The sequence below is a fragment of the Strix aluco genome, chromosome 6 (genome assembly GCF_031877795.1).
Source record: "Strix aluco isolate bStrAlu1 chromosome 6, bStrAlu1.hap1, whole genome shotgun sequence".
Taxonomy (NCBI): domain Eukaryota; kingdom Metazoa; phylum Chordata; class Aves; order Strigiformes; family Strigidae; genus Strix; species Strix aluco.
In genome coordinates this window covers 23510366-23536049 of record NC_133936.1, presented here as the reverse complement: position 1 = coordinate 23536049, position 25684 = coordinate 23510366, and the positions used below count along the sequence as shown (strand labels likewise).

Here is a 25684-nt window from a genome sequence, read left to right as displayed (position 1 = left end):
TTTTTATCTCCTTTGCTGGAATTCCTTTACTCATTGTCTTTTAAACAATCAAATAATCTCTGTTATATTTTCAAAACTTTAGTGTTTAGTTAAAGAGTATCGGAAAATCTTCAGATTTATGTTGAAATGTTACAGATTGCAAAGCATCAGTTTCATAGTGCTTGTCAGTTCCATACAGGGAATTGCAAAATTATTACATATAATTCCAAAAAAAAAGATTCATAGGCCCCAACATGTATCCATTCTTTCCAGTTATATGAGGTAGTCTAATAAAATGTCTTTTGTCTCCATAAAGCCTACAAACTAACATAAAATAGATATTTTAATCTACCTTCTATGAACATAAATCTCCAAATGGTAAAATACTTCCAGTTCCCACTGTTTTCAACAAGCTTTTATTACATCCAGTCACCCCAACAGTCCCATATAGGAACCTTCTACCCAAGTAGATTTTACTTATGCCTAAAACAATATCTCTCAGACATCCTTCATTAATTCCTATAGCTCAAACTGGTGTACCCTGTTAAAGCACCCAATAATAAGAGCAAACACAGAATTCTATTGAACTGGAAGATGAAGCCCAGTTTTGCCAGCTAACCATGAACAAACTGTTTTTAAAATAAACATAAAAGCTTACAGAGTGTTTAATAAACCAAACCTGAACAAAGTGCAAAATAGTTAGACAAAGTGAAATGGGTTTTATGGAACATCTGTAATGCAGAAGAGATTTCAGGCAGCACAATTAGTAACTCCTGCCTGTATTTCTCCGTGTTTCCTGTTCTTCCACGCCTTCTTGCCCACTTGATGCAAATGTCGGGTTGGTATAGAATCAGAAGCAATCTTTAGCACAGCTACGATGTCTGAGGGGATTGCGTGTTTACATGGGGGTGGGAACTCAACATCATACAGCTGACTGATGAGGGCTGAATGATGCGTTTGATAATCTGTTTGAAACATAAACTCCCACTGGCATAAAAATGAAACTAACCTGTATGGGGCTTTCAAGTCTCTTGGATCAATGAACACCTGCTTTTGTTAACCATTACTGTGGATAGGTGCCATGGCAGCTTGTAATCTCTATTCTTTCCCAGAGCCTCTGTCTTCTAGAGCACGTTGATGTTTTTCCAGTACAGCACCAACTCTGTTTGTGCTCCCTCTTAGCAGTTCTGTCAGGACATCACCTAATACGCACATCTTTCTTTGGGTTGCTGCACCATCAGATGTAGGAGTAGGATGACTGTAACTTCAGACCTGGAAGAACATACAAAGTAGAGAAAATAAGACTTACAAAACAGACAAAGATTCACAGATTATTTTGAAGAGGCAGTAATGGACTCCTGCCTGTATTGTGCCTGTGGTACATGGCTACTTGGCAACTTCTGTTGTTGCTATACTCTTCATACATTTTGAGAGCAGCAGCTTAGACATAAATGTACATGAATGTTTATCTAATCAACACACCATGTCACCGTAGATCATTATTTTGTACTTTTGATGTAACTTTTTTAATACAGCAAGTGTTTAGGAAGCATTTATTTACTGAGAGGGTGGTCAAACAGTGGAACAGGCTTCCTAGAGAGATGATTGATGCCCCAAGCCTGTCAGTGTTTAAGAGGCATTTGGACAACGCCCTTAACAACATGCTTTAACGTTTTCAGCCTTGAATTGGTCAGGCAGTTGGACTAGATGATCATTGTATGTCCCTTCCAACTGAAGTACTCCTATTTTCTATTCTATTCTATTCTATTCTATTCTATTCTATTCTATTCTATTCTATTCTATTCTATTCTATTCTATTCTAAATTTTCCAGCAACTAGTGACTGATTTTTCAGAGCTGTAGTTAGAATGAGGTTAGAGAGTCTTTACCAGCTACAACTTATCTCTGTTTTCCATGCTGGACAAGTCATTGAAAATCCAAGCCTTAGAACAGGACATTCCAAATGAGTTACAGTGTAGCATTTGGATGAGTTTTTCAGAAACCTCATGGTTGTTTATCTTGTAAACAAACAAAGCTGCTGAGATAGACCAGCCATGTTTGTCCTGGCAGCTAATTTAACTGACTCTTGTGGAAGCTTTAGAAATATCCCCTTAGAAGTTATCTTACCAGGAGTAAGACTGACAAATGAGTTTAAGTAATGTAGTGTTTGAATAGCACTAACAAACCAAAATGATCCTTTTACTCTCTTTGGCACCATGTTCCACGTCTAAGAAGCAGAACCATTTGACCTTTGCTATTGAGGGTATCACTAATTTATCTTTGCAAAAACTGTGACTATTGAATGGGACCTTTCCTAGAAATAATCTTTACTTACTCTCTATCCTGGAGAGAGCTTTCACTGAGATACAGTAAGGTAGATAGTGCAGATTTTGTCCAAAATTCTGTACTGGTTATTGGTCAGTCATTATTACCTGTGCAATGAAACTCTTTATTGTGCTTCAATCGATAGACATTTTCTTTCTGTGAGTTGCAAAATATTTTTCTAATAACTTAAAGTCTTTTGTAACAATTTTTGAAAATTGTGGAACCATGGGGCAGTAGTTGGAACTGCCAAAGGAAGATTATAGAATATTACTGCTTGTACTTTTCTATTTGGCTTGTGCTTTCTCATTTTCTTCCCCATTGCTCAGCAGCCTTGTCAATGAGTATGTACTCAATGACAAGAGAAAGACAGGATGTGTGCTCTATTTATGCTCAAAGCAAATCTTATCAAGAGAAGCCAGTCCTTCCTATCTTTTCAGTCCCAGGTGTGCTGCAGCCATGCTGCAAGTTGCATGTTAGAGGCAGACAACACATGTACATACACAAAGTTGAGGCTAACTGCAGATCCAGAAGATAATCAGGAAAACTGCCAATGTATGAGTCTAATGTGGAACGTCCAAGTAAACATGTTAACAAAATAATTTTCCCATCTGGCTTCTGGCAAGCAGCTGTTACTGGGGACTGGCTGGTGTGCTTGCAATCCTATGGATCACGTGGAGCGCATTGCTTTTCCTGCAGCATCTGAAATAAGCCAGAGCTCCTGAGCCACTCTGTGGAGTAATTCCAGTGAATTTTAGCTTCCCCTTCCATGCTTTCTTTATCTCTTCCTGAGAAGAATGTGCACTTACTCTTTCCTAAAAATATAATATTCCTAAGAACACAATATTCCTTCCCCACTCAAGCAGTAATAAAGACATCTGTATTCCCAGTTTACTAAATGAGTTGTTAAGCTATACCAACCAAAGCAGTTCTTAACAGTTGTACCATTGTAACTCTTCACTCTGCTAGGATACCTAATTCCTTTTATTAAAAAAAAAAAAAATAAAAATTTTGCAGTTAATTTTACTCTTATTATCCAAAGCAAGAAGTTTGACTACTTCAAATTTATTTAATCTATAAATGTTAGAATGTGTTCACAGAAGATTCTTTTGAAACTTCTGAAGGTTATTTTGGTCATCATTTTGTAACTTCAGTAAAGTAGAAATAAATACTAAAGTCACAGATGCATAAATTCCAAGTCTAGCAACCAGAAACCTTCAAGTGGTCCTCACTGAAAATCTAAGATTGTGAAATAGCTGCAAAACAAAGATGGTCCCTTAAATATCTCTGACATTGATTTTAAATACTGGAATACTTGTTTCCTTCTTTTACCTTCATTACCTATTCAGTGAGAGACACCTGGAATTCATGTTGATACACAGAAACTTTCATCAGTATGAACAGAACTAGTTGACAATTACTATACTATTCATCCATTCTTCAAAAGTAACATATTTGCAGGAAGTGTCTGAATTCTCTGTTTTAGCAGGGACTAATTAAATTTCTCCAGTTCATGGAGATAAACAAAAAGGTTCAGAATAGGTTCAGATATGCTATGCAATTATTATGATTGAGGCATTGCTACATACATATCAGATCAATTCTCACACTTCCAAGAAAAAAAGCTCTTTGAAGGTTTTGTACTGGTGTCTGTGGCAATACTTGGCAGTTATGAAAGAACTCAGTTGCTGTTCTATAAATTCTTTTGTGGTTCAGCCTTAGAAAACCATGTTTGGACTAGTTCTTCCCCTTTTTCGCTCATATCATTTACGTTCTGTATATTCTGGCAACAGCAGAAAGCTTGTATCAAACAGCCTTAAATGAAACCCTGCGTGAATTCAGTAGTCCATGACCTTTTTACTTACTAGACCAACATTTTCCTTTTTGCAGGCAGAGTGCCCAGACTTTGCTTAAAGCAGCTAACAGCAGTTCCTCACAACTATTCTTTAAGAAGACACCCAGTTTACATGCCACCCTATATGGGTGTTCTTTCTAGCAGGTATTCCCAATAGCAATCTTTATCATAACTGGGAAGCAAATTAATTTGTTCATTAGCATGTGTGGGATAGCTGTCAGTTCCGTAAGGAAAAAAGTTTCATGCTGGTGAGTTTTTGGCAGTCTTCAGTTACTGCTAAGTAATATAAATGGCATTTTTCTCAAAAACAAGAGAGAAATAAAAGACAAAATGAGAATAAAATGAGCAAGAAACTCTGCTGTTAAAGTAACAGGACATATCCAGAAAAAAAGAATAAAGAAACATTTCTCCGCACTGAAAAGGCAGAAAGTTTGGTTGAAGCTACCTAACTGGGAATGTTGGCAAAAGTGGCTAAGATCCCTTCAATTCTGTGTTTGAAATACACATTCGAGAACCTTTACTCACGTTAACAGTTCATATATGTAAATTTACATTTATATATATATATGTACATACAGATATTCTTTTTTCCTTGGGCATCTAGTGCTAGTGAAAATAATGGAAGCATGAGCTTTTCAGCTTCAAGCTTTTAAAGTATGCACTTGGTCCAGTTGAGACTGCATTTGATCTAGTTACTTGAGGCTTTATCTGCAGAGTCCGGAGGCCACGGCGTGAGCAGTAAGCACCCCCTGAAATACACAGGAAGTGAGGGAACTCAGAATTTCACACTAATAGTTCCTTAGTCCGATTTTTGTAAAACAGAAAACTATTAGTGAATGGGTTTCCTGATTATAAAGCAGTTAGCTACTGCCTATGAAAACTGAAGAATATTTTTGTCTTCTGTATTTTATTCATCCTAATTTTTGAATTTATAAATGGGAAATAAACTACATTTGAAGAAGTTACTTCCGTTTTTTCAAAGCAGTTTTGTTTCTCTTTTCTTGTACTAATGTCACACTTCGGTGCTTGCAGAGATAATTATGCTGGTCATGTGCACAACATGTAATGGAAACCACATGAGTATCCTCAGAATTTCTCCACTTTAGAAATACTGTTATTCTTCAGTATACTGAATTATTCAGATTGTGTAAGAGATTTCCAAGTACCTAATTTACATTATGAAAAAGAGAAAGATAAGTGCTCTAGAATCATCATAAATGGACATCAAACTGTAGGTCTACAGGTCAGATGTAATGCATTTATTCAAATTTCATATCAATTTGATACTGCACAATAGTACAGCCCTGCCAGCAGCAGTTACCAAAAACTGCTTACATTAAAAATCTCCTGGCAAAGTGAAATACTACCTCTTTCTGATGGATGGGTTTTGTTTCAAAATTTAACTTGAAATAAAAGCTGTTGATTCAGGTGGGCTGCCACCAAGCATTTGTGTTTGGTTCAGATACAGGGTTATTTTTAACAATGTCAAAAACTATTGGTTTGTGGTTAGGATTTTCCTCTCATTCTAACAGAAGTTTATTTTTAGCATTTTCTGGGGGTCTGCATAGTTACAGAAGCCAACACTGCTGTTCACAGCTGGCAAAGTGCAACCCATAAGCGTTTAGTGATTCTGCTTCTCCAGTGTGTCCCAGCCCCTTTGTAAGTAGGGGTTGCAAATATACTCATAGAAGCGTTCAGGGCTAGTCCTTCTGGATTCTCCATTCTTACATAGCTTTCAAGGTGTTTTAAACAGAAACATCTCTCCTGTTTCGGAATGAAAATGTTTAAGTGTTACCTTCCAGGATGGAGTATCTGCCATTATCTGTAGACTGTGTATTTAAAGTGATAGAATTTCTTACATGAAGCCCATAATCTTCTTCATCAAAGTCTGGGCTGCCTTTTGGTCATAACAAATTGTTGCATTTTTCAAAAGATGGATACTGATGTACAACTGTTGATTTAGCAGAATATCACTGCAAAAGTATAGCAAACTCTTGATGAGCAGTACTTGCACTATTTAATAAACAATGAAGTTTAAATGTCTTGTTCTGGGAGGAACTGCTTTAATAATTCAGTCAGAAATGAGCATAAAATATCAGTATCTGCTTAAGAGTTGGATCTTCTGCCTAAGAGTACAGATTCGTATTAGTTTTTACCCTTGTATCTTACTTACATAGCTACTTATATAGTAACAGATAATGGAGAGATGATCTTCCCTGGATAATAAGTGAAAACCTGTTGAAGCTAGGGTGGAAGTAGGGTGTTGCTGCTGCTCTTGATTTCTACTGTTGTTTCATTACCTTCCTAGACCTTCTTTTTGTGTTTTTTTTTTTTCTTTCCACAATTGTATTTCACTTTTTCTTTTGCATTACACTTTTTATGAAAACTCACAGTAGATAATTTTTATAATTCTTCTAGAGCTCTTCATTGTTGCATCAGCTAGAATGATCCACATTGCATTAGTAAAGCTTGCAGTGAAAATAAGTATCTGGGTTTAGAGTTAACACGCTCACCATAATGGTGGTGGTAGTGAGAAATTGGGTGTTGGTCATCTCTCAAAGAGCCACTCTCCCGAGCCCAGCTTTGGCTTGCATTGGGAAACACTCTTTATCAGAATGAAGTCTAGAGACTGTGTTTTGTTGTTGTGTGTTTTTTTAAATTTAAAATGAAAACTTGCATTCTGCAGAACCTGAATATACCATATGGAACTCCCATGCATCAGACAGGCTGCACACAGGGATCAGGCGGAGCAGCTGGTAGCTTTGGCTCAGACTGAACAACTCCTCACCCTTGACACTGGGAAAATCAGAGAAGGGCTTGGTTTTATATATATGTATATATAAAAATATATTTTAAAAGGCAGTAGAAATATATAATTTATTAATATTTCTCTTTAAATCAAAACAAACACAACCAGAAAAGCCCAGTGATTTTATTTCTCACACAAAACCAACAGAATTTGTGTTGGTTTACCAACAAAATAGATTTTGTGTAAGTGGTTTAATGGTAACTCTGCCATTTTCATACTACTTATAAAATTTATCCTATACAGTTTTACATACTTTAATTAACAGTCTGTATTGAAGTTGCACAGGTAAAACTACATAACACAGATCGCAGCAGATGGTAGATGATCAGTAAGTCCATGTCTTTCTCTCTGATGTCCAGTATTTCAATCCAATTGCTGAAGAGAGGCAATAAATGCTGCATCTAGCATTAATGGTGAACTGGTGAATACATGAGAAGCCATGATGGACTACAGACAAATGTACAATGTTACAGAGGAAAAAGAAACAAAACCTTATGTAGTGTATGTAGTACAAAATGTTAAGATTAAATCCTACCTGAAAAACAGCAGTTGACTAATTTCTATGTATGAAGTCCTTAAATAATATCCAGTTGAAGTCTCTGTAGTTGCTGTTTATGGCTTAAATATATTCAAAAATTCTCCCTCCTTTCTTACAAAACACTCTTTCTGTCTTTTCATGGCTTGAACATTCATCATCTTTTGCAGTATCACAGACCATTTGGTAAACGTAACAACTGAACCTCCTGTTAGGCTTCTGTTCTATATGTAATACAAGGTCTTTGTCAAAGTAAACTTCATGACTGTAAGTCTGAAATGAGAAAAAAAAATATTTCTGATTACAGTCTCTGTTTCCACAACTTGCTAATACCTGTAACCATTTTCCTTGGGGAACAAAAAAATATTTAACAGGGGTGACCTCCATGATCAGACAGGAATTTTATGTGGATACACACAGACTGCTCTTCCAGATAAAGGACAGAATTTTAAAACTTTGAGAGGTTTCCCACATGCCTATTTTAGGAATCTAAGTGCAATTCAGAGCATCTGATTTAAGATCCTAAGTTGCCTACGCAGTCAATGATATAAGAGGTGCCAAAGGTGCTGAATATTTCAGACCATCTAAGCTGGATGTCCACCTAAACTTGGACTGTATGGACAGCCCATCCCATCTCTCCAAATATACACACAATGAGGTCCATGCTTAATTCTGTGCATGAGTAGTTCAAGTTAAGCTAGTGAGACTATTTACAAGTTGCAAAGTTAAGCTGATGTAACTAGCCAGAAGCTGAGTATTGAAGTTGATAAATACTTCAGAAATACCTAAGGGCAATCACTCCCCCAAACAAAAAAACCAAACAAATCAGCCAACAAAAAAAAATAATCTTAATTTAAATCATGGAGATTTTTAGATAGATGAACTACTGTCTGATGGAATACTTACAATTTTTGAGTTACGATTATTATTTTGTACAAGTCTCATCCACAGCACTTGGCAACACTATTTATATATCTGCTTCAAATCTGAACAAAAAATGGTAGGTAAATGGCTCTGGGGAAGCATTAGCATAAACAAAAGACAGGAATTCTCCTCACCACATCCCAGGACTCCAGTAATGGAATGCTCTTAAGTAGAATCCCATGTTCATTACAATGAAAATCAAGGTGCGCTTTTCCATCAGCCCCTATTTGAGTAACTGCCACGGTGGATAACAAATCCAATTCATCTTCATAGTCCACAATTTTGAATGTCTTAGGAAAAACAAAACCTCAAGTTTATGCATCAAACAAATTCACATTCTCCTCTACCTAAATTGCACAGCTCTCTTTCTTTCAGGTGAAAGCGGAATTGGAAGAATTATAGTTCTTAAGTCTTCTGGTCTGATAAAGAAAACTTTGCCAGCCTGACAGCCAACAGGCATCTTTCCCAACACAAGCTCTCCAATGTATTTTAGCAAAATTCCTTAAGATAGGAGAGAGGAAAGTGATGTCTGAAAACTCTTAATGTTCAAGTAGATGTATTTTATATCTATCATACAGAAAATACAAAAAAAGTACTTTGAAAGTGACAAAAGAAACGTATTTAAACTTCATGCCCTCTCTTGAAGCAGACATGTTAGAAACAGTGTAGTTCAAAACCATCACTGGTTTTGAGAGGAGGGGTATATTAGGGTAATTCTATTCACATGAACACCTTTATGTTCTGTTCAGAGCTCTCTCACGCTCCACAGAGTATGTGACAGCAAAGAACTGAGACCAAAAGGTGAAGATTGTGAGCTGCCTTAATTGCTTCTCTCTCTCACTGTCATGAACCTGGTAACATAGTCTCTAAATTCAAACCAACCTTTCTCTTCCATAATGGAAAAATATCTACTGGAATTAAAGTGTAACAGTGGGAGAAAAAATAGTGTGCAGACTCTAATTTTTTTTTTTTTTTTTTTTTTTTTTTTTTAAAAAAGTGGATAGAAACGAACTGCAGACCTTAAGGGTTATATTGGACTGTCCTATATTTTTACCAGAGTAAAATCCATTTCCTCAGAAAAAAAGAATAGAAATGACTGCCAGAAACTGCTGAATTTTAACTGTTGTGCTTATGTCAATTACAGCTCCAGCTCTAGATAGACAGCTAAAAAATTCTTCATAACCTCTTGAAGACTCAACACCAAGGCATGTGGTGTTTTTACTCTCAAGCAGTTACTTAAATGAAAAATATTAAACACCTTATCCTGCAATCTAATCAAAGTAACTGGGAGAGAAAAATATAGTTTAGAGATACTATATCAAAGACTAGAGGAACATAAAGCAAAGAAAAAAAAGAAATGTTTCTTTCATTTCATAAAATGCTTTATAAGAAATGTTTAAAGGAGATGTTTGAATGGAGAGGAGTAATGGTTTATCTCACTGATATTTCATTTCTGTGCCACTGAAGTTGCATGGAGTTATCACGGTATCATGGGGCATTAAGATCAGTTCTTAAAAGAAAGATATCCAAAGCACACCACGGAGAGAAGACTACAGACAGAAAGGGGAAATGACGTAATTAAGAAGACAAAGACAGCCACAGAAGAGGAATAAAGAACTCAAAAGATTAACACAGCTAATGGTTATAGCCACCACACCTGACACAAAAATTACTTCTGGCTAGCTAAACATTTTAAATAATCCACAAACTGCTCCGACTCACTACATCAGTTACCTCTTGTTCTGGGTCATCATCCAGCAAGTTAAAACGTGTTTTTACCACTCGACCAGAAGCTGTTACAGTAACGCTGTTGTTCACCTTTGTAGAGAAAGAAAAAAGTGGCTCTTGACTTCAGAGCATTTTAGTTTCTTCCTATCTACTTGACTATTTATCTATTTCATGTCTTTTGCTTTCTGACCTTGTTTTCATCTCTTGCATCTTGTTTTACTCATTAGCTATGCATGGCCCTAGTACTGCTATCTCTTCTGTATGAGGGCTCATGAACTCAGTGGCTTTAGTTGAGATATTACTGATGTTTGCTCATATTCAGAGGTTCTCAGTCCTGTAGAGATGGCAAAGGTTCTCAGCTACCATAATTTTTAGAACAGAAGTGACTGAAGCCAAGGTGCTGGAATGAGAATTAAGACAGCTAAGTCACCACCAATTTGTTTCTTAAACTCTTAGTTCCAGAAGAGGGGGAAAGTAGCATCTTAAACCACCACAGCTGCTTCCACTGGGCATCATTAACACCAGAAACATTCAAAACTGGGGTATCAGTGTCTTAATGAAAGTCAAAATGAAAAGGCACAGCACAGACAGGATTAGAACTCCAATTTCTTTCTCTTATTGCAACAGAAGTTATCTAAATAAATCCTACAAAAAAAAAGAAGTAGTATGGCAAGTCATTAGATGACAAAGCTTATCCTTTCTGAATTCAATGGAAGCTTTATTCCTGAGTTAGTGTAGGTTTTTAATACACAAATTTTTCTTCTGCAAAAGCTTCAAAATTAGTATCACTGATTTCCAGGCACTTTACAATACTCATAAACTATAAAAATTTGCTTTTATGTAGGACATAACTTTGTATGCTGAAGCAAAATGGAGTTGCAGGCACTGCCAAAAAATTGTCTTCACAAGTGTGCTCTTTGACCTTTTTGACATTTAGATTGTCTTTGTGATTTTCTATCACTAAAGATTTCATGAAACAGCTGAGATGATTTAACAGCTAATTTCTACCAGGAGGTTCAGATCATCCCCTCACCACTTGGTTCTACCTTTCTGCACTCTTCTGACCCACTAACGATTCAGTTCTGTTCTGTTCCAGTTCAGCTCAACAAGCAAGCAGAAAAGTACTCACCTTTTCTGCTAGGTTATTGTTCTATTATTTTGTTGCACTGACTTGGCTCACCAGGTGTTAGATGAATGTTAAACCTGTCACAAGCAAGTGACAGGTGTGCATGGCCAGGAGAACAAACAGCCTTTTGGAAGCAATGTATTATCTTTGTTGTCTTAGGAAGACTTACCGCTAAGTTACAAGAGACTTGAAACATTTCTAGCATTTGTATGGTCAACTTACCTGAGCACCAGAGATGCACACAATTATCACTTAGTGGCACCTTCCTTTGAAGGAAATCTGCCACCATCTTGTAAGTATGTTTTATATCAGTGATACATGGTTATACTGCACATCATAAAGAATGCTGAAAACTAAAGAAAAGACTGAAGGTTTCAGAAAGCTGTCCTGAAAGTGTTACTGATTTCAAAATCTTTTTCATACAGCTTAAAGTCCAATGAAAACATAGAATGCCTTTCAATAAACTTTGAATTAAGCCCATAAAACACAGTGATTACTCATGTACACAAACGCCCTGTATATTGCTCAAAATCATACATTGTGATCTCGGACACTAAACTCACAGAGTTTTCTCTGTTGGCCTCAATTGTAAAATCTTCTGCAATCTCCACTTGATCTGCATTATTTTTAACTTCCTTAAGCTTCAACACTCTACAAAAGAAACAAATTACAAAATAAGTCATGCATTCTAATCAATCTACTACAATACTTCTATATTTAGAAATTTAAAAAATCAGGTATATTAAAACATCAGCAATATCTGAAACAAATTATTGTTGTCATTTATATTTATCAGTAAAATTTTAGCACAGTGGTCCATGAACATTTTTCATATCAAAATCTAGTGTTGCCTGCTGGTGCCCACATTCATCATGTAGAAATCTGCAGGTGTTTCTACCAGAACTTCTGATTCTGACAGTTTCTAGGGCTTGATGACTATTTTGGCCCGCAAATTGTCAAACTATATACGCAGCTATGCAACTTTTCCTCTAACAAAAATAAGATTTGAGAAACAAAGGCTCATACTTTATCAAATTTGGTCCCACGTGGATTATTCTACCTGACATATCTGGATGGAAATATATCCAATCAGGTTCCAGTGAACAGCATTTCATATCCTGTATGCCATTTTTTGCCTGAAGGAGGAAGGAAAAGCTTAGAATATTAGTATTTTGAAAATCTCACATATCTAATTAAAGAGGAAATACTGACCTCCTCTCCACATACCTCTGAAGGTTTTTAAATATTCCTCATAATCATGACCAGAAAGGATAGCAGTGAAACAATAGTAATAATAACAGTTTCAACTTTTTTAATATGCAATAAGCAATGACCTTGTACCATGGCTATACATGGTGCTACTTCTCCTGAAACTAAGCAAAATTAAGGTTTAGCTTACACTCTGCAAACACTTCAACAATTCCAGCAATTTGAGTGTCAAAGACGTGAGCTATGTCAAGACTTATGAAAAGCATTAGCACAAACTTTGACTTGAGCGTCAAACCTCAGGCTCAGCCTCTTTTGTGCAAATATTTGCGGAGTGTGAAAGGCTGGGACAGCTTGCCATTTCAGCTGCAAGCTGGTCAAAATCTTGGGATTTTGGCACTGTCATTTTATTGTTAAATTTAGCTGACCCTGATCATTCAAATTTTTAAACATATGAACACACCTAGAAAAAACTAGGTGAGAAAGGATTGCACAAGTCCCTTTGAATCAAAATTGATCTTCAACTATGGTTGTGAAAGATCTGTTTTGAAAATAAGAGATAGGAGGGGGATCATTGATTTGATCAGGCTAGTAAAAGAGATGACACTTACAGATGAGAAGTTTTTTAGTGAAGAACCCTGAACTAACAGGCCTAGAAGCTGCCTGTATTACACAAGTATTGTCAGGTCAAGGCCAGATGCAAAATAAAAGCTGAGATGGAGAGGTCACACAAAAGAATATATGATGAATAGTACGTAAACAAAACCAATTAGGAATGCTGGATTAGACTGAGTAATAAAATCTTTCTAAGGAGAGAGAGAAGATACAAATCAGGGATAAACTACAAACATTAAGGAAACTTATTCTGCAATTTGTAAAACTTAAAATGTTTCTTTAGTCATGCCGTTTGGTAGGCTGACTAGACAGAAGTGCATTAAGATTTACCATGCAAGGGATCAGGTAATGAGATTCTGCCTGAGCCTTAATTTTTAAGCTGAGAATACAGTGCTACGTAACACTGACAGTGCTATGATCATATTGGAATGAGGAAAGTATCAGAAGCAGTACTAATTCAGAAGAAAACATTTTACACATGACTCCACTAGATTGCAGATGTAACACTGTGGAGTGATCCCTGTGAGAGGACCACACTGGAAAACAAGGGTACTGTTACCTCAAGCACTACTCAGAAGAAGATATGAAGACAAACATGATACACATTCATTTCAGAGAAGCTGCTATCTGAATATATTACCAAAGCATTGTCTTTCAGAGAACAAATATGGAAGACTCCTTTGTATTTTTTCTTGTTAGGTGTGATGATATAATGCCAAGGGTAACCTCCAATTTGAAATGCATTCTCCAGAGAAGATGCTTCAAATAACAAAGGTGGGGTATCTGCAAATATTCGGTAATGTTAACACCATTAGTAGCAGAACAATCATAATTCCACTGATCCTTACAATTCTAAATTCCAACAAAGCTATTAATTCTTCAGAACTTTTGAAGACTGGTGGAAATACATTGGCTGTGATCTTTTTTCTAGCACTATCTATGCTACCTCACCTAGCATCCAGGCACACATATGCAGTTCCCTGTGGAAAGTTACTGCCTTCTCAGATCTTCTTGCTGAACTACTCTTCTTATAACTTTGACTTACACTTCATTCCAAATGAACTGGATAAGCAAAGATGTAGCAAACAATTAAAATTAATCCAGCTCATCTGAATGAGAGAGGATGTACAAGTGAACAAATAAAAGAGCATATCAAAAGGGTCATTATTGTCTTGAGAAAAATAGTGATAAATAGCTGGAAACAGGCTAACAGCAGCAATCTCAAATAACAGAATTAAATGCAGAAAGATACCCAAATCTGAATATTCCTTCTCCTGTTTGCATAATACAACAAAATAGCATGGACCAAAGCGAATGCAATCTGTAGCTGAGTTCATAAAAATCAACAGAAGTCTAGGAATTGTAATTTATGGCAAAAGGTATCTAGTTTTTCCTTCAGTTCAGCTGGGATAAATTATACAGATGTAATATGCCATTCTTACAAGTCTGTGTACTAAATGAGAAGCAGCATCTTTGAACATAATGGACTGCATGGAGCTTTACAACTTCTACCAACTAGCTAAATAAAAGCAATTTCTACAGCTGCTATAGCTGAATCAACTTTAGACTGAAGATCAGCTCTTTCTAACAGTATAGAGGAGTGCTGGAAAAAATTTTTGACAAAATGTGGAGAAAATCTGCAATTACAAGGGGCATTTAAACAGACAGAATATAAAAACCCAAGCTGAATGACTGTGAAAACAGTGTTCTTATCTATAGACTTCTGTGTCCCAAAGGTCTCATCCAAATTTTGACTTGTTCTTGTCCTGCTTAGTCTAGATAATTATCCAGATCCTAGCCAATGGTGCTAAGATGTCATATGACATAAGAAATTATGTTTACATGGTGCTGCTTTCTTTTTTCCTTCGTTCATGTTGGAAATATGAATTAGTTCACTGCCCATGGAAATAAAGTCTTTCCTAAGGAAAGTGGCTGTCTCCTAGTTGTCTTTTGGACCAACACAGAGGAAATGGGAGATTCTGTGCAAGATATAACAAAGCATAGTTTATAAAAACTGAGGCATCTGCTGAAAGTGTATAGAATGTTGAAGATGGAGGCATAAGCAGAGGACCTTTTGATATCAAAATCTGTCAGAAAATTAAAAATGAGTCAAGAAAATTTAACATTTTACCCTATCAACTTTTTAAATAAAGCATATATAGCAAGGCCCCTCAAAAATTTTGGTAGATAGACTAAATGATAGTTTTAAATGCGTTTCAATAATACAACAATCCTAAGTAGTACAGGCTGCTGATAAAATATGCCTTTATTTTTATGTTAATTTGGCAAAGATTCACAAGATCATAGCCACCTAAACCACTGTGATAGCGTGACTCTGCTGCCTCTTTCCTGCTATGTGTCACTTGCTCTTGTTGCTCAACACCTCCTGTTCTCATTGTTTGGAAGTCCTTTCCCTAGCAGTGCCAGCTTTCAATCTCCAGTTGAGCTTCTTTGTTCACTTCCTTAAAACTCTCCAGCCTCATCTAAGCATAAAGCCATAAAGTTGTTCCTGGCAGCAGTAACAAGTATTTGTTCTAAATGTAAAAAAAAAATCTCAGCAAATTATCTTCCTCTCAGTTTTTTTATGAAATTACTGTATCCTCTAATAATGAATCAAACTACAGTTTTAAGTTCCAGACCTTTCAGAAAGTGACACAATGAAGATTATAAATAATAAAAATAAAAAATATAAATACCTCTCCATTCCTTCCACTGTGACCAAAATCAAATTCCTTACTAGTCAATAGCTGTAAATGATGTAGGTACATGGTAGCCTATAAGTTTTGATCTTTATACTATTCGTCTTGGGTACCCAACACACCCTAATAATTGCCATCCCTTGAGGCAATTTCTGTAGGGAGGCTAGGACTAAATAAGCAGGAAAATTACACATAGTTAAATTATAGTAAATACAGCTTAAACTCTGAAACTGTTAAAATCTCACTCACTGAAGCATGTTACATTGAACAGTTAAGTCAGCCATCTCATTCTTAAAAGAAAACAGCTCAAAAACCACAGGAATGCAACTATCTGCAAAGAGCAGCCATAGCAAATGTCTGTCCCGAGTTCAAAACATCCTAACCACAAATTCTTGAATATGATTCAAGATCAGAAATGTTTTCTCCAATACACTGGTTTTAAATCTCAAAACTAAAGAGTACAATGATCTAAGACATGAGAACAAACCCGGTATAGGGTTCCTATTAGAGGTCCCACAGCATGTTTTCCACAGGGCCCCTAACATTAAATTGTGGTTTTGCAGACTGAGACAGAGAGGAAAATGAGGAGAAATTTTCCTTTGCAGAATCCGAGACATCAATTATAGCAGCCTATCACTTTCTTTTGATAAAACACTGCATTATAAACTCACTATGTAAGTCTGTATTTGATCTTTGTGTATTTCCTCAGGTTTAGGTAAATCTGGTTTGGTTTGCCTGTTATTATCTGACACTGTTTGCGAACATAAAGATCAAAAGCATTTTTTATGTGGACAGTCACCTGTAAAAACCATTTAATACAGAAACATTCAACATTAAAGAAATAAAAGCATGCATTATTTGATATTGGTGAAACCTACTTTTATTTTTTTTTTGGAAGTGTGAACTTTTGAGAATGTATTTTTAAAGTAAAAAAAAGTTTCAAAGAAAGTCTCAGGCTTTGGTCATTCATTAAGATTCTCAGCACCAAATTCTAATCTCAAATGCACCAACAGGAATGATGTTTGGTTTCAGAGAAATTAAAGTCATCACATAAAGCAGAACATTCATAAATTAATGATTCGAGGCATAAGAATTGTTTTTAATAGATAATTTGTTCTCTCCTCAGGAATTAATTTTATTGAGACTGTCACATTTCTGACAACTTAGAATTATCAAAGTGCAACTCAGACAAATTGTGTTCGGTCTCCTTCAATTCCCTATGCAGTTAGATTGGACGTTCTCACATCTTTTGCTTACATACCATATACTGTTCCTGGGTGTTACTAACAGCTGTCTTAGCCTCTCCTCTTTCCCAAGAGCAGCTGTGTCTCAGAAATAAGGAAGGGGTTTCCACTTCATGCATTGCTTATGAAGTTTTTCAAGTAGCTTAGTTGCTGTACTAGTTTTCTAGGTAAGTTCTATGTAATTAATTTGAGTAGTTAGAAGTAAAGCAAAGCACATTTTCACTATAATGTAAACCCAGAGATACAGCTACAGCACAATATGAGTACAGTGATTTTAATTATTTTTCTCGGTGTGAAATAAATCATAATTAACCCACAAAAGCTACCAGCCAAGACAAGAAACATAATAAATACCTGTTATTTTAATGTTATATGGAAGACCAAATGGATACTTTCCTACAACTCCTACTTGACCATTCCAGTTGAATTCATGTCCCAAATCAAACGGCTGTTCCATGAACTAAAATAACACAGAACAATTTAGCTTTATTATTTACTTGCTGTTTCATTTTACTGCTCTGTTACTACTGCATTTATTTATCTTGTCAGATACTGCTTGAAGTCGTTTTTGAATTAATATTTGATTTTTGATTGGAAGAATATAAACTCAAAAGTCTCACTGCAGTTCTGTTTTGGATCAAACAATCTTGCATGCCCATCAGTTTCTAGCCTTAACAATCACCTATAACTACAGACTAGGTGTGTAAAGAAGAGCACACCCTGGTCTGTCATCTACATAGCTCCCCTCTCTATGCGCTGAAGTGCCTGTCTGACCCTGTATCTCTTACATTTTGCCACCTGTAACTGGTGCAGGTAGAATTTTTCCACTTCCAACTGCAAACAGATTTAGGCAAGAACTCTATCCTTTGACACATTCCCCATGTGCCTATGTGGCCTTACATTAATATTTATGATTTGTTATCCCAAAATAGCATGGACTGTATGAAAAATGTTATATTTCATTACCTGTTCCAAGATGGCCTGGAAGTTATAGAGCCTGACCAGACCCATGCTATGCATTACAATCAGGATTCCATTAGAAACAGCAACATCCGTCACACTATTACCAAATATCTGGGAAAAAAGGAAGAGAAAGATATTCTATTAGGGAAGAAATAACTGAGAGACAATGCAAAATACTGACATTATGTCCTTAATTTTGCAATCGCTTTAATTTTTTATTCTGATCAAACTCTATGATGAGTGTGAACTAAAGTTCATGCTGTTTTCTGTAACTCATCTGTTCTGCTGAGTTTCTATAATACTTTGCACTGCAGTAACACCTGAGATTAGATTAGTCATATTCTGCAAGCAGATTCATTCTCTAATCAGTTCTCAGTCTATCTGCATATCATGTTACCCAGTTATTATCATACATGAATAGATTATATTACCCAACATCCCACAGGAATGTTAGCACAGCTAACAACTCAATCTAAAAGTACTGATTTCAGATCTTCTGTTCTTTCATCACCAGGATAAAATACTAGTCTAATCATGGCTCTATGACTGTGTACAGCTGTACTAAAACTACATTATCCAGCTGTCACAGAGTACAGGATCCTCTCTGAATCCAAATTAGACACAGAAGCTGACTTACCCCTCTTAATAATTATGCAGTATTCATTTGTGCTACTGCTTAACACGTGTCCACTGAGAAAACCCCAACAAACTAATTTTTAATATTTAACAAATAACAGTGCATTAAGTTTGTATTTTTTTAATAGAGATGCTTGGAAATGTAGTTTTCATTTCTTTAATTTGAATCACTATGTTAAAAAGCAGTTAAAACAGGGTTAAAATGGTCTTAAAAACAATTTAAAAAAACCCCAAAAACCAAACCCCAAAGCTGTCGTACTCCTAAATCTTAACATTATCAATGATCTTGTGATCAGTTTGGTCCCAAAAGATACATTCAGTCCTGAGACCCTGCCTTTTAGTCTTATGGCCCTTTCTCAATACATTTATTAGTTTAGGTCCCAGTGTCTTGCAGACACAACCTCTAATAATCTTCCAACCCTAAACACTCCTTTCTATTCTTCAGACCTTAGCTAGTCTGAACTTATTGTGGTGTACCATCTCAAAAAAGTGCATTAGACGCATTCTGCAGTCTTGAACAGTAACCCTAATCCTAACTCTAATAATTATATTCCACTGATCTGCATCAGGTTTGGCATTGCATTCACTGGTTGCTTCCTCTGCCGGGTGTATTCTCAAATCCCAAATTCTGTCCTGATGTTATTCCTAGCTGTAACAATTACTCTGATGAGTACTCAGTACAGGCCCAACTGAAGAAGCACTCTTTTAGATGTTTTGCCTACTATTACCATGATGAATCTGGCATGCCATTCCTAACCAGATTCCTAACCTTTGATATCGGTAATGTTTTTTCCAGTCCTAAATACTAATTTTGAACAGAACAATACACAGCACCTCTAAACTTTCATGGGCTCAAACAAAAACTGTTCAACCTCACTCCTTCACTTGCCAGCCCAATCTCAATTACAGACTCAACCCAACACAGCACCAGCTAAAACCACTAATAGCTCTGGACCCGAAATGAGACTGTAGCTCACACAGCTCTGAAGACAGAGTCTGCGTGTTTGTACTGTTCCATTTATAAGTTGTACTAAGAGCTCTCTTGACTTAAAATAGACATGTTTTTTCACCAGAACGGTAAAACTTGCCATCTGGCTTGAGGTTTCCTAATATATATACTCTTACTTACAGGTCACAAACCGACCTCAGAAAGGTTGTTTGCTCTTGACTGATAAAGCAAGGCATACATTTTGCCATTCAGTATCAATGGTAATATGAGTTTGAAACATTTGCAACTGCATATAGAATTCATAGACTAGGAGTTGGTCAGAGGCACATCTATCTTTCTTTAAAGAGGTGAAAAGAAGTCTACAAACAATTTAGGATTCTAATTCTTGTAATTGCTGTAAGTAAAGGCTAAAGTCCTTCTACACATCAAAGAGTAACCCAATAGCAGAATACATTTGTTATTTTCTCTTCTGCTCATTCAAATTAAGAATCTTCTCCACAACGCCCCTATCAGACACAAGAAGAGTATTACTGCTAATTAATGTTTCAGGGCACTATAGTTTTACAAGCTGTAAGCAGGACTTCTGAAATTCTGCGACAATTGCCTAAACTATGCCTCTCATACAACTACAGTACAGATCACGATTAACAGACGAATTAACTTACCTTTTTGTTTATTTCTAGCATTCCAATGAATGAAAGAGGCAAAACTTGGAATACAGCAAGATAGAACAATACAGACTGTTGGATACCTGCCTGGGAAAGAACAACAATACTGAATATAGGTATCATACTTGAGGCATTTATTAACAGTAGGACACCTTCATCTTCTACCATAATAACAAAGCATAACGTCTCCATCTCTGTTGTTGTAAATTTTTTTTGATCGATTTTGTAAAAATTTAAGAATGACAGAATTTTTCAACAAACTTACCTGCCGCGCTGCTGCAGGGAGCTTATTCTGAGCTGACTTTACAACCATTATCTCTTGAGGAGTATCCCAGCTCAGATACCTATTTGTGACAAGAAATGCCTATCTTAATACATTTAATAATAAAAACATTATTTCACATAAAGTATAATCCACTATAACTAGGCAGATCCCTGTGTCCAGGCAAACTGTTCAGTATCTGATTCAGGAGAGGTACCTGAGATATTTGCTGTTTGCAATAATGCAAAGCCCAGGGAACTAGGAATGGCTTCTTTCATACAGAATTGTGAGAAAAATTCTGAAAGGATGAACATTTACCATCTTAATTTTTCTCCTCCCCTTCACAAATCACTGTTTTCCTACCCTTCAGCCTGAAGGAAATAATTTCTTCTGAGAACTGAAAAAAAGATGCAGTTTACCAGAAGAAGTAACTGCTCTGCTTTTAAAGAGCAAAATGGCTACTCTGTGGATAAGAATGCTTGCAAGTTAAAAATGTCTTAAACTTTAAATGTATTTTTCTTATGTTTTATGAAGTTTGTTTTACAGCTCTTAAAGGTCCTCTCCCAGTATGTTGCTATTGCAATATAAAAGGCTGTAAAATTGTCAGAGAAAAGCCAACAGTAGCCTAGTTTTTGTGGCTTTGGTGGAACTTGATACCATAATACTTAAGCTGCTGAAATTCTTCTATAGAAAACAGCATGCAGGAACAGTACTCCACATAATGTGCTAGACTAACAAACCTGAAGTCAGCCATAGGACAGTACTAAAATAAACATGATTCCCTTTCTCCAGTATAGTACTAGTGACTGTTAATTATATAAAGCCTAGTCAACGTTTAATACCTGAATTTACAACAGGCCCCGGCAAGGTATATTTTTTCCAGTATTTCTCCACTATCAGCAGAGAGACGTAGAAGCCAGTTCTGCACTGTCAAGACTATCAGGGAAGATTTATAGTCTGATGGACTTGGTAGCATTTCCCCCTACATAACAAAAGGTTATCAGGAAAAGATTTGTACCAGGAGGATACATAACATTTTTACACAGTAAGAAGAAAATAAAAGATAATACACATTCCTCAAAAACTAAAGGTGGAAAGCTGCCTGCTAATGACATCAGGATCTCTAAGCTCATGTCTGGGCAAAATAGTCATCTGACTATCACATAAATAATCTGTTGTCACACTTTTTGCAAGGCAGTTACCTTTTCTAGAAAAGACACCTTTTAAAACTTCCTTGCCTTGAAAAAATGAAGTATAAGGGCTTATTGATCTAATTGATACCAGTCTTGAAGAGACTTGTTTAAGTATTGCAGAGTAAGACATTCAGTGGTAACTGAACAGTAACTGCTAAGAATGGTATTCACACTGCTTTATTTTTAGGCACCTCAAGGATGGGGCTAATATTCCTGAGCTCTGTGGACATTGGATGAGAGAAAAACAAGGAGGGAAATTATTTAATCTATTAGCTAGAAAGAGCAGAACAGCTTTTGGGCAGAGTTGCTTCAGTGGGTCTTCAGTTTATGTGGGTTTTTGTATGTCAAAAGATCTGGTAAAAACTAAAACTCCCACCTACTGCTCTTGCTAAATAAAAAATAAAGAAAAAAATTAAACTGAATTTATGTTGTAAGGAATTAGTTGCATAAGCATAAAGGCACTGTTTTTAAAATTTTCCACGAAAGCTCACAAAAAAGCATCTGAATGCGCTATTGAGAAATTCAGGAAAGTATACCTCTAAATGTTCAGTCAAAATAACTACGCACACATTGCGAACCTTAAATGACCTAACTCCATAGGAACATTGAGAAAATAGTTTGTGGGGAAAGATCGCTCTATTCTAAATATGTTTCACTGAAAGGTATTAATTTGGTTTTTTGCACACAAAGCTCTAGTAAAAAGTAATCTTACCAGTGGGCATTCCAATAATAAAGCATCTTCTATTTTTTCTGACTTAGAACACTTTGGCTTTTGATAAAGTATTCTTGGCTCTTGTGCAATGCTGGAGGAAAATGATTGCTAATCATTAGTCTAGTTTATAAACTACTTTCTATTGACAAGTCATTTCATACAGTTTTATAAATCCTGCCTTCTTTTTAGGCAGGTCAGAAATCTAAACATCTTATTTTTACTTTGTAAATGTAACCTGAAATTGCTCACAAAATAAGGCCTAATAAACAATAGTTATTATAATATGATATTTAAAAGCTAACCTCTGTATTTTGTGGTTTGGTGTTGTGAGGTTTTTTGGTTTGGGTTTTGTTTTGTTGGATTTTTTAAAAAACAGATGTAATAGTAACATTCTTACTTCAGTGATATACATTAAAAAGAAAGCATATTACAGAAATTAACAATTATCCTGGAACCTGCCCCTCAAGCTCTTCCAGTGTTGCCTTTCATAATACAAAGGCATGGCATCATGTACAGGTATTTAAAAAAACCCCAACACAGTACTAGAGTAAAAGCTGTGCAGAGTTTTCCCCTCAGGGAGAGGATGAGACAAAGATAAACCTGAAAGATGTTAGACAGGTTAACCCAGTACTGGAAAGCATTCAGACAGTGTAGGAATAAAACCCGGCTAAGCAGATTTAGATCTCTGCTGTAAGTGATAGATTAATTTCATTAACTCTCAGTGGTTTACACTGACAGAGTAATTTCTTTTATGTACCACATGACACTGTCTGAAAACTGTACTGACCACAACTTACTCAGCAACACAGTCCTCCAAGTCCCTGCTACTTCCCTCACAAGAAGGATGGGCAAGGCCAAGGACTGGTGTGCACAGGGCTTTCCATTCTCATCCTCTACTCTGCCCTGTGCTGCCTCCTAAACTGTGCCTCTTCTGCAGGTGATCACGGAACAGGAGAGTACCAGATCAGAGAACTGATCTGCAAAATACATTACCAAAACCCAGCAAGTACTCCCCGCACTGTACTTTTACCTGAACAATAATCTACTTTTTTAACACAGAATTCACAGACATAGCACCAAGCTTGTTACATAGGCTTATTTTGCGACACATTCTTTAGCACACTGCTAGTTTACCAGATCACAAAGAACTACTGTTCATTTGGCATTTTAGTGCAAAATTATAAAATGGTGATAATCTTCCACTCCTATTAAAGTGCTCTGAAAGCTGAAGTTATACAGCACCAGTAAGATCAGACTTTTATTTCACCAAAGCAGGTGTCACATTAAGACACAAAGACTTAGGCACCTGGTTATTTTTTGTTCATAATTCCACTCAATTCACAGGGGCTATTCGGATAAGTAAAGTTGGCAACATGTTTAAAACAGAATCAGAGTGTTAAAACTGTAAGCCAGGGTAACTTTTAATTGTAAATTTATTACCTGCTAATACAGCACTGGTAATTGTCTAAGTAAATTCTTCCTCTTTCATATGCAATAGGAGATGCAGAATGAGTTGTCCAAACGTTCTTGAATTTAGTACTTTCCTGAAACAGACAGTGTTGCAACAGTGATGGCTTTTGTAACAAACCTTGCTTTTGGAAAATGTTTTATTTGGCTCCTGCAGCTTAATTGCTTACTTTAATTGAACCTTTGCTGTTGAATACATAAAGGAAAATCTTGGGTTTTTTTAAATCAAATTCAAAGACTTTTTTTAAGGAAATTTTGTCTTTTTTAAAAACCAACTTAAATTATTTTTTATTAGCTATTATGGACAGCATGGGTAATGAATATCTTGTTATTAACTTGCCTACAACAAAATTAGAACTGGCAACTAAACTTTAATGGCACTTTTAAAATCAAGGACAAAACTCTCGAGTGTAAATATGCACATCTCTTTTATATGCAATTATTGAATTTACTGAACATCTGACTCCATTCTGCTGTTGGTGTTCTGTGTGAAAGGTAGAAAAATGTGTTTAGTTATTTGCAAAAAGTGCCTGAAATGTTAACGGGATAAACTGCTCATATAGAGTTTCTTGGGTGCGTTAGAGACATCAGGAGCTCTATACTATTAACAAAGGTTCCAGTCTTACAAAAAAAAAGAAAAAAGGCATTTGTGTAAGTAGGATGTACTAATTTTTATTTCAATAAACCTTGCATGCCCATTGATCTAGTTTCACAAGCAGACACTTTAGCTGACTTCCAATAAACATATCTTCAATATAGCACAATTGCCAATTCTCTTCCACATATTCACCTTCAATGCATTTCTATCAGCTACTGCATGCGAGCAGTAATCACTCTGATAAAAAAGTCAAGTTCACTTTAGTCTGCAAGTGGTTTAATTCCTATTTTTTCTGTAACATAAATTTCACTGACACATTAGCAGTATGTTTACCTGAAGACCTCTGCTGATTATCTTACGTGGCTGTGAGAACTCCATTCAAATTTAACACTGATGCTCCCTAAAACACTATGAATTTAGTATTGGTATTAAATATTAAGCCATCTTAGGGAAAGAAGTGATATAAAAATCTCATAAAAGTCTATTTCTAACACTGTTAGTTTTACACGTGCTTCTGCAGTTTTTCCACAGCACAGTCCTCTACATTTCTAGGTCTGAGCCTCATGAAATGAAGTTAACCATTTCTAACTCTCTTCAGCACAACTGCAGCATTTTTCTCCCGAAACTTGTTAGTCAGCGTGACCAGGGACTTTCTCAAACACCTCGGTGGAAGACTGACGCTCGGACCACCCCGGCTGAAAGCCTGTACACGCAGGGGTACAGCAAGCGCCGGAAAGCATCGCTATTACCTGACATATTATCTTTCTGAGGAGTCCCAGGTTTTTTCTGTGGGCGACACCGGCGTCTCTGGCATAAAAGCCGTGGGCCCTGCGGGTGAGGAGGCAGCAGATGTTGTGAGCCCCGGGAGCCCGTGAGGCGGCCCTCCGCCCGCCGGCGGCTGCCTGAGGGTACATTCCCGGGCCTCGGGGCAGGCTCGCCTTTCTCCCCCGCTTCTGGCTCGCTCTTGGCGGGGCGAGCAGCCTTACAGGGCCCGCGCCCGTTGCCGGATTTCCCGCACCCCCCGCCCTGCCCGGCGAGAGGTGAAGCAAAGCGGGAAAAGGCCCGAGCGGCCTCTCCGACTCCCGGGAGACGCAAACCGAGGCCTCAGAACCGCGTCTCCCCCACCACCACCACAAAACCGAGGTGCCACAGGCACCAGGCGACGGCAAGCCCGTACCGCCGCCGCCTCCCCCGC

The 25684-nt window shown here is 36.7% G+C and overlaps 2 protein-coding genes across 5 annotated transcripts in view; one reads left to right on the top strand and one right to left on the bottom strand.

The window, feature by feature from the left end:
- Positions 1 to 142: 142 nt before the first annotated feature.
- Positions 143 to 25684, bottom strand: DCAF17 (DDB1 and CUL4 associated factor 17). 4 transcript variants are annotated; one of them, XR_012623792.1, is made up of 15 exons: positions 25239 to 25684; positions 23865 to 23968; positions 22425 to 22515; positions 21362 to 21501; positions 20523 to 20601; positions 20255 to 20344; positions 18008 to 18115; positions 17396 to 17501; positions 13739 to 13881; positions 12304 to 12413; positions 11841 to 11928; positions 10158 to 10241; positions 8558 to 8713; positions 7500 to 7772; positions 143 to 1251 (listed from the first exon to the last, which is right to left on the bottom strand). XR_012623792.1 is itself a non-coding variant. In XM_074829092.1 (14 exons), the coding sequence occupies exons 1-14, from the start codon at positions 25401 to 25403 to the stop codon at positions 7584 to 7586; spliced, it is 1653 nt and encodes a 550-aa protein (XP_074685193.1). In that variant the 5' UTR covers positions 25404 to 25684; the 3' UTR covers positions 7072 to 7583. The 4 variants fall into 4 exon arrangements, 1 of the variants encoding a protein (XP_074685193.1); XR_012623791.1 differs by lacking the exon at positions 143 to 1251 and adding an exon at positions 7072 to 7411; XM_074829092.1 differs by lacking the exon at positions 143 to 1251 and having other exon boundaries at positions 7072 to 7772.
- The window catches only part of METTL8 (methyltransferase 8, tRNA N3-cytidine), a 37753-nt gene continuing 32370 nt past the window's right edge, over positions 20302 to 25684 (top strand). Inside the window, exon 1 of the mRNA XM_074829096.1 lies at positions 20302 to 20373. The gene's annotated coding sequence lies outside the window, so the exon portion shown is untranslated. The remainder of the gene's footprint in view (positions 20374 to 25684) is intronic.

Coding starts and splice junctions, on each gene's coding strand:
- DCAF17 (XM_074829092.1), bottom strand. CDS start 25,403: ATGTACCCTCAGGCAGCCGCCGGCGGGCGGAGGGCCGCCTCACGGGCT. Junction 23,969..25,238: donor TCAGAAAGATAATATGTCAG/GTAATAGCGATG, acceptor TGTCTGTTTCAG/GAAAGTACTAAATTCAAGAA. Junction 20,602..21,361: donor GGGGCCTGTTGTAAATTCAG/GTATTAAACGTT, acceptor TGTCACAAATAG/GTATCTGAGCTGGGATACTC.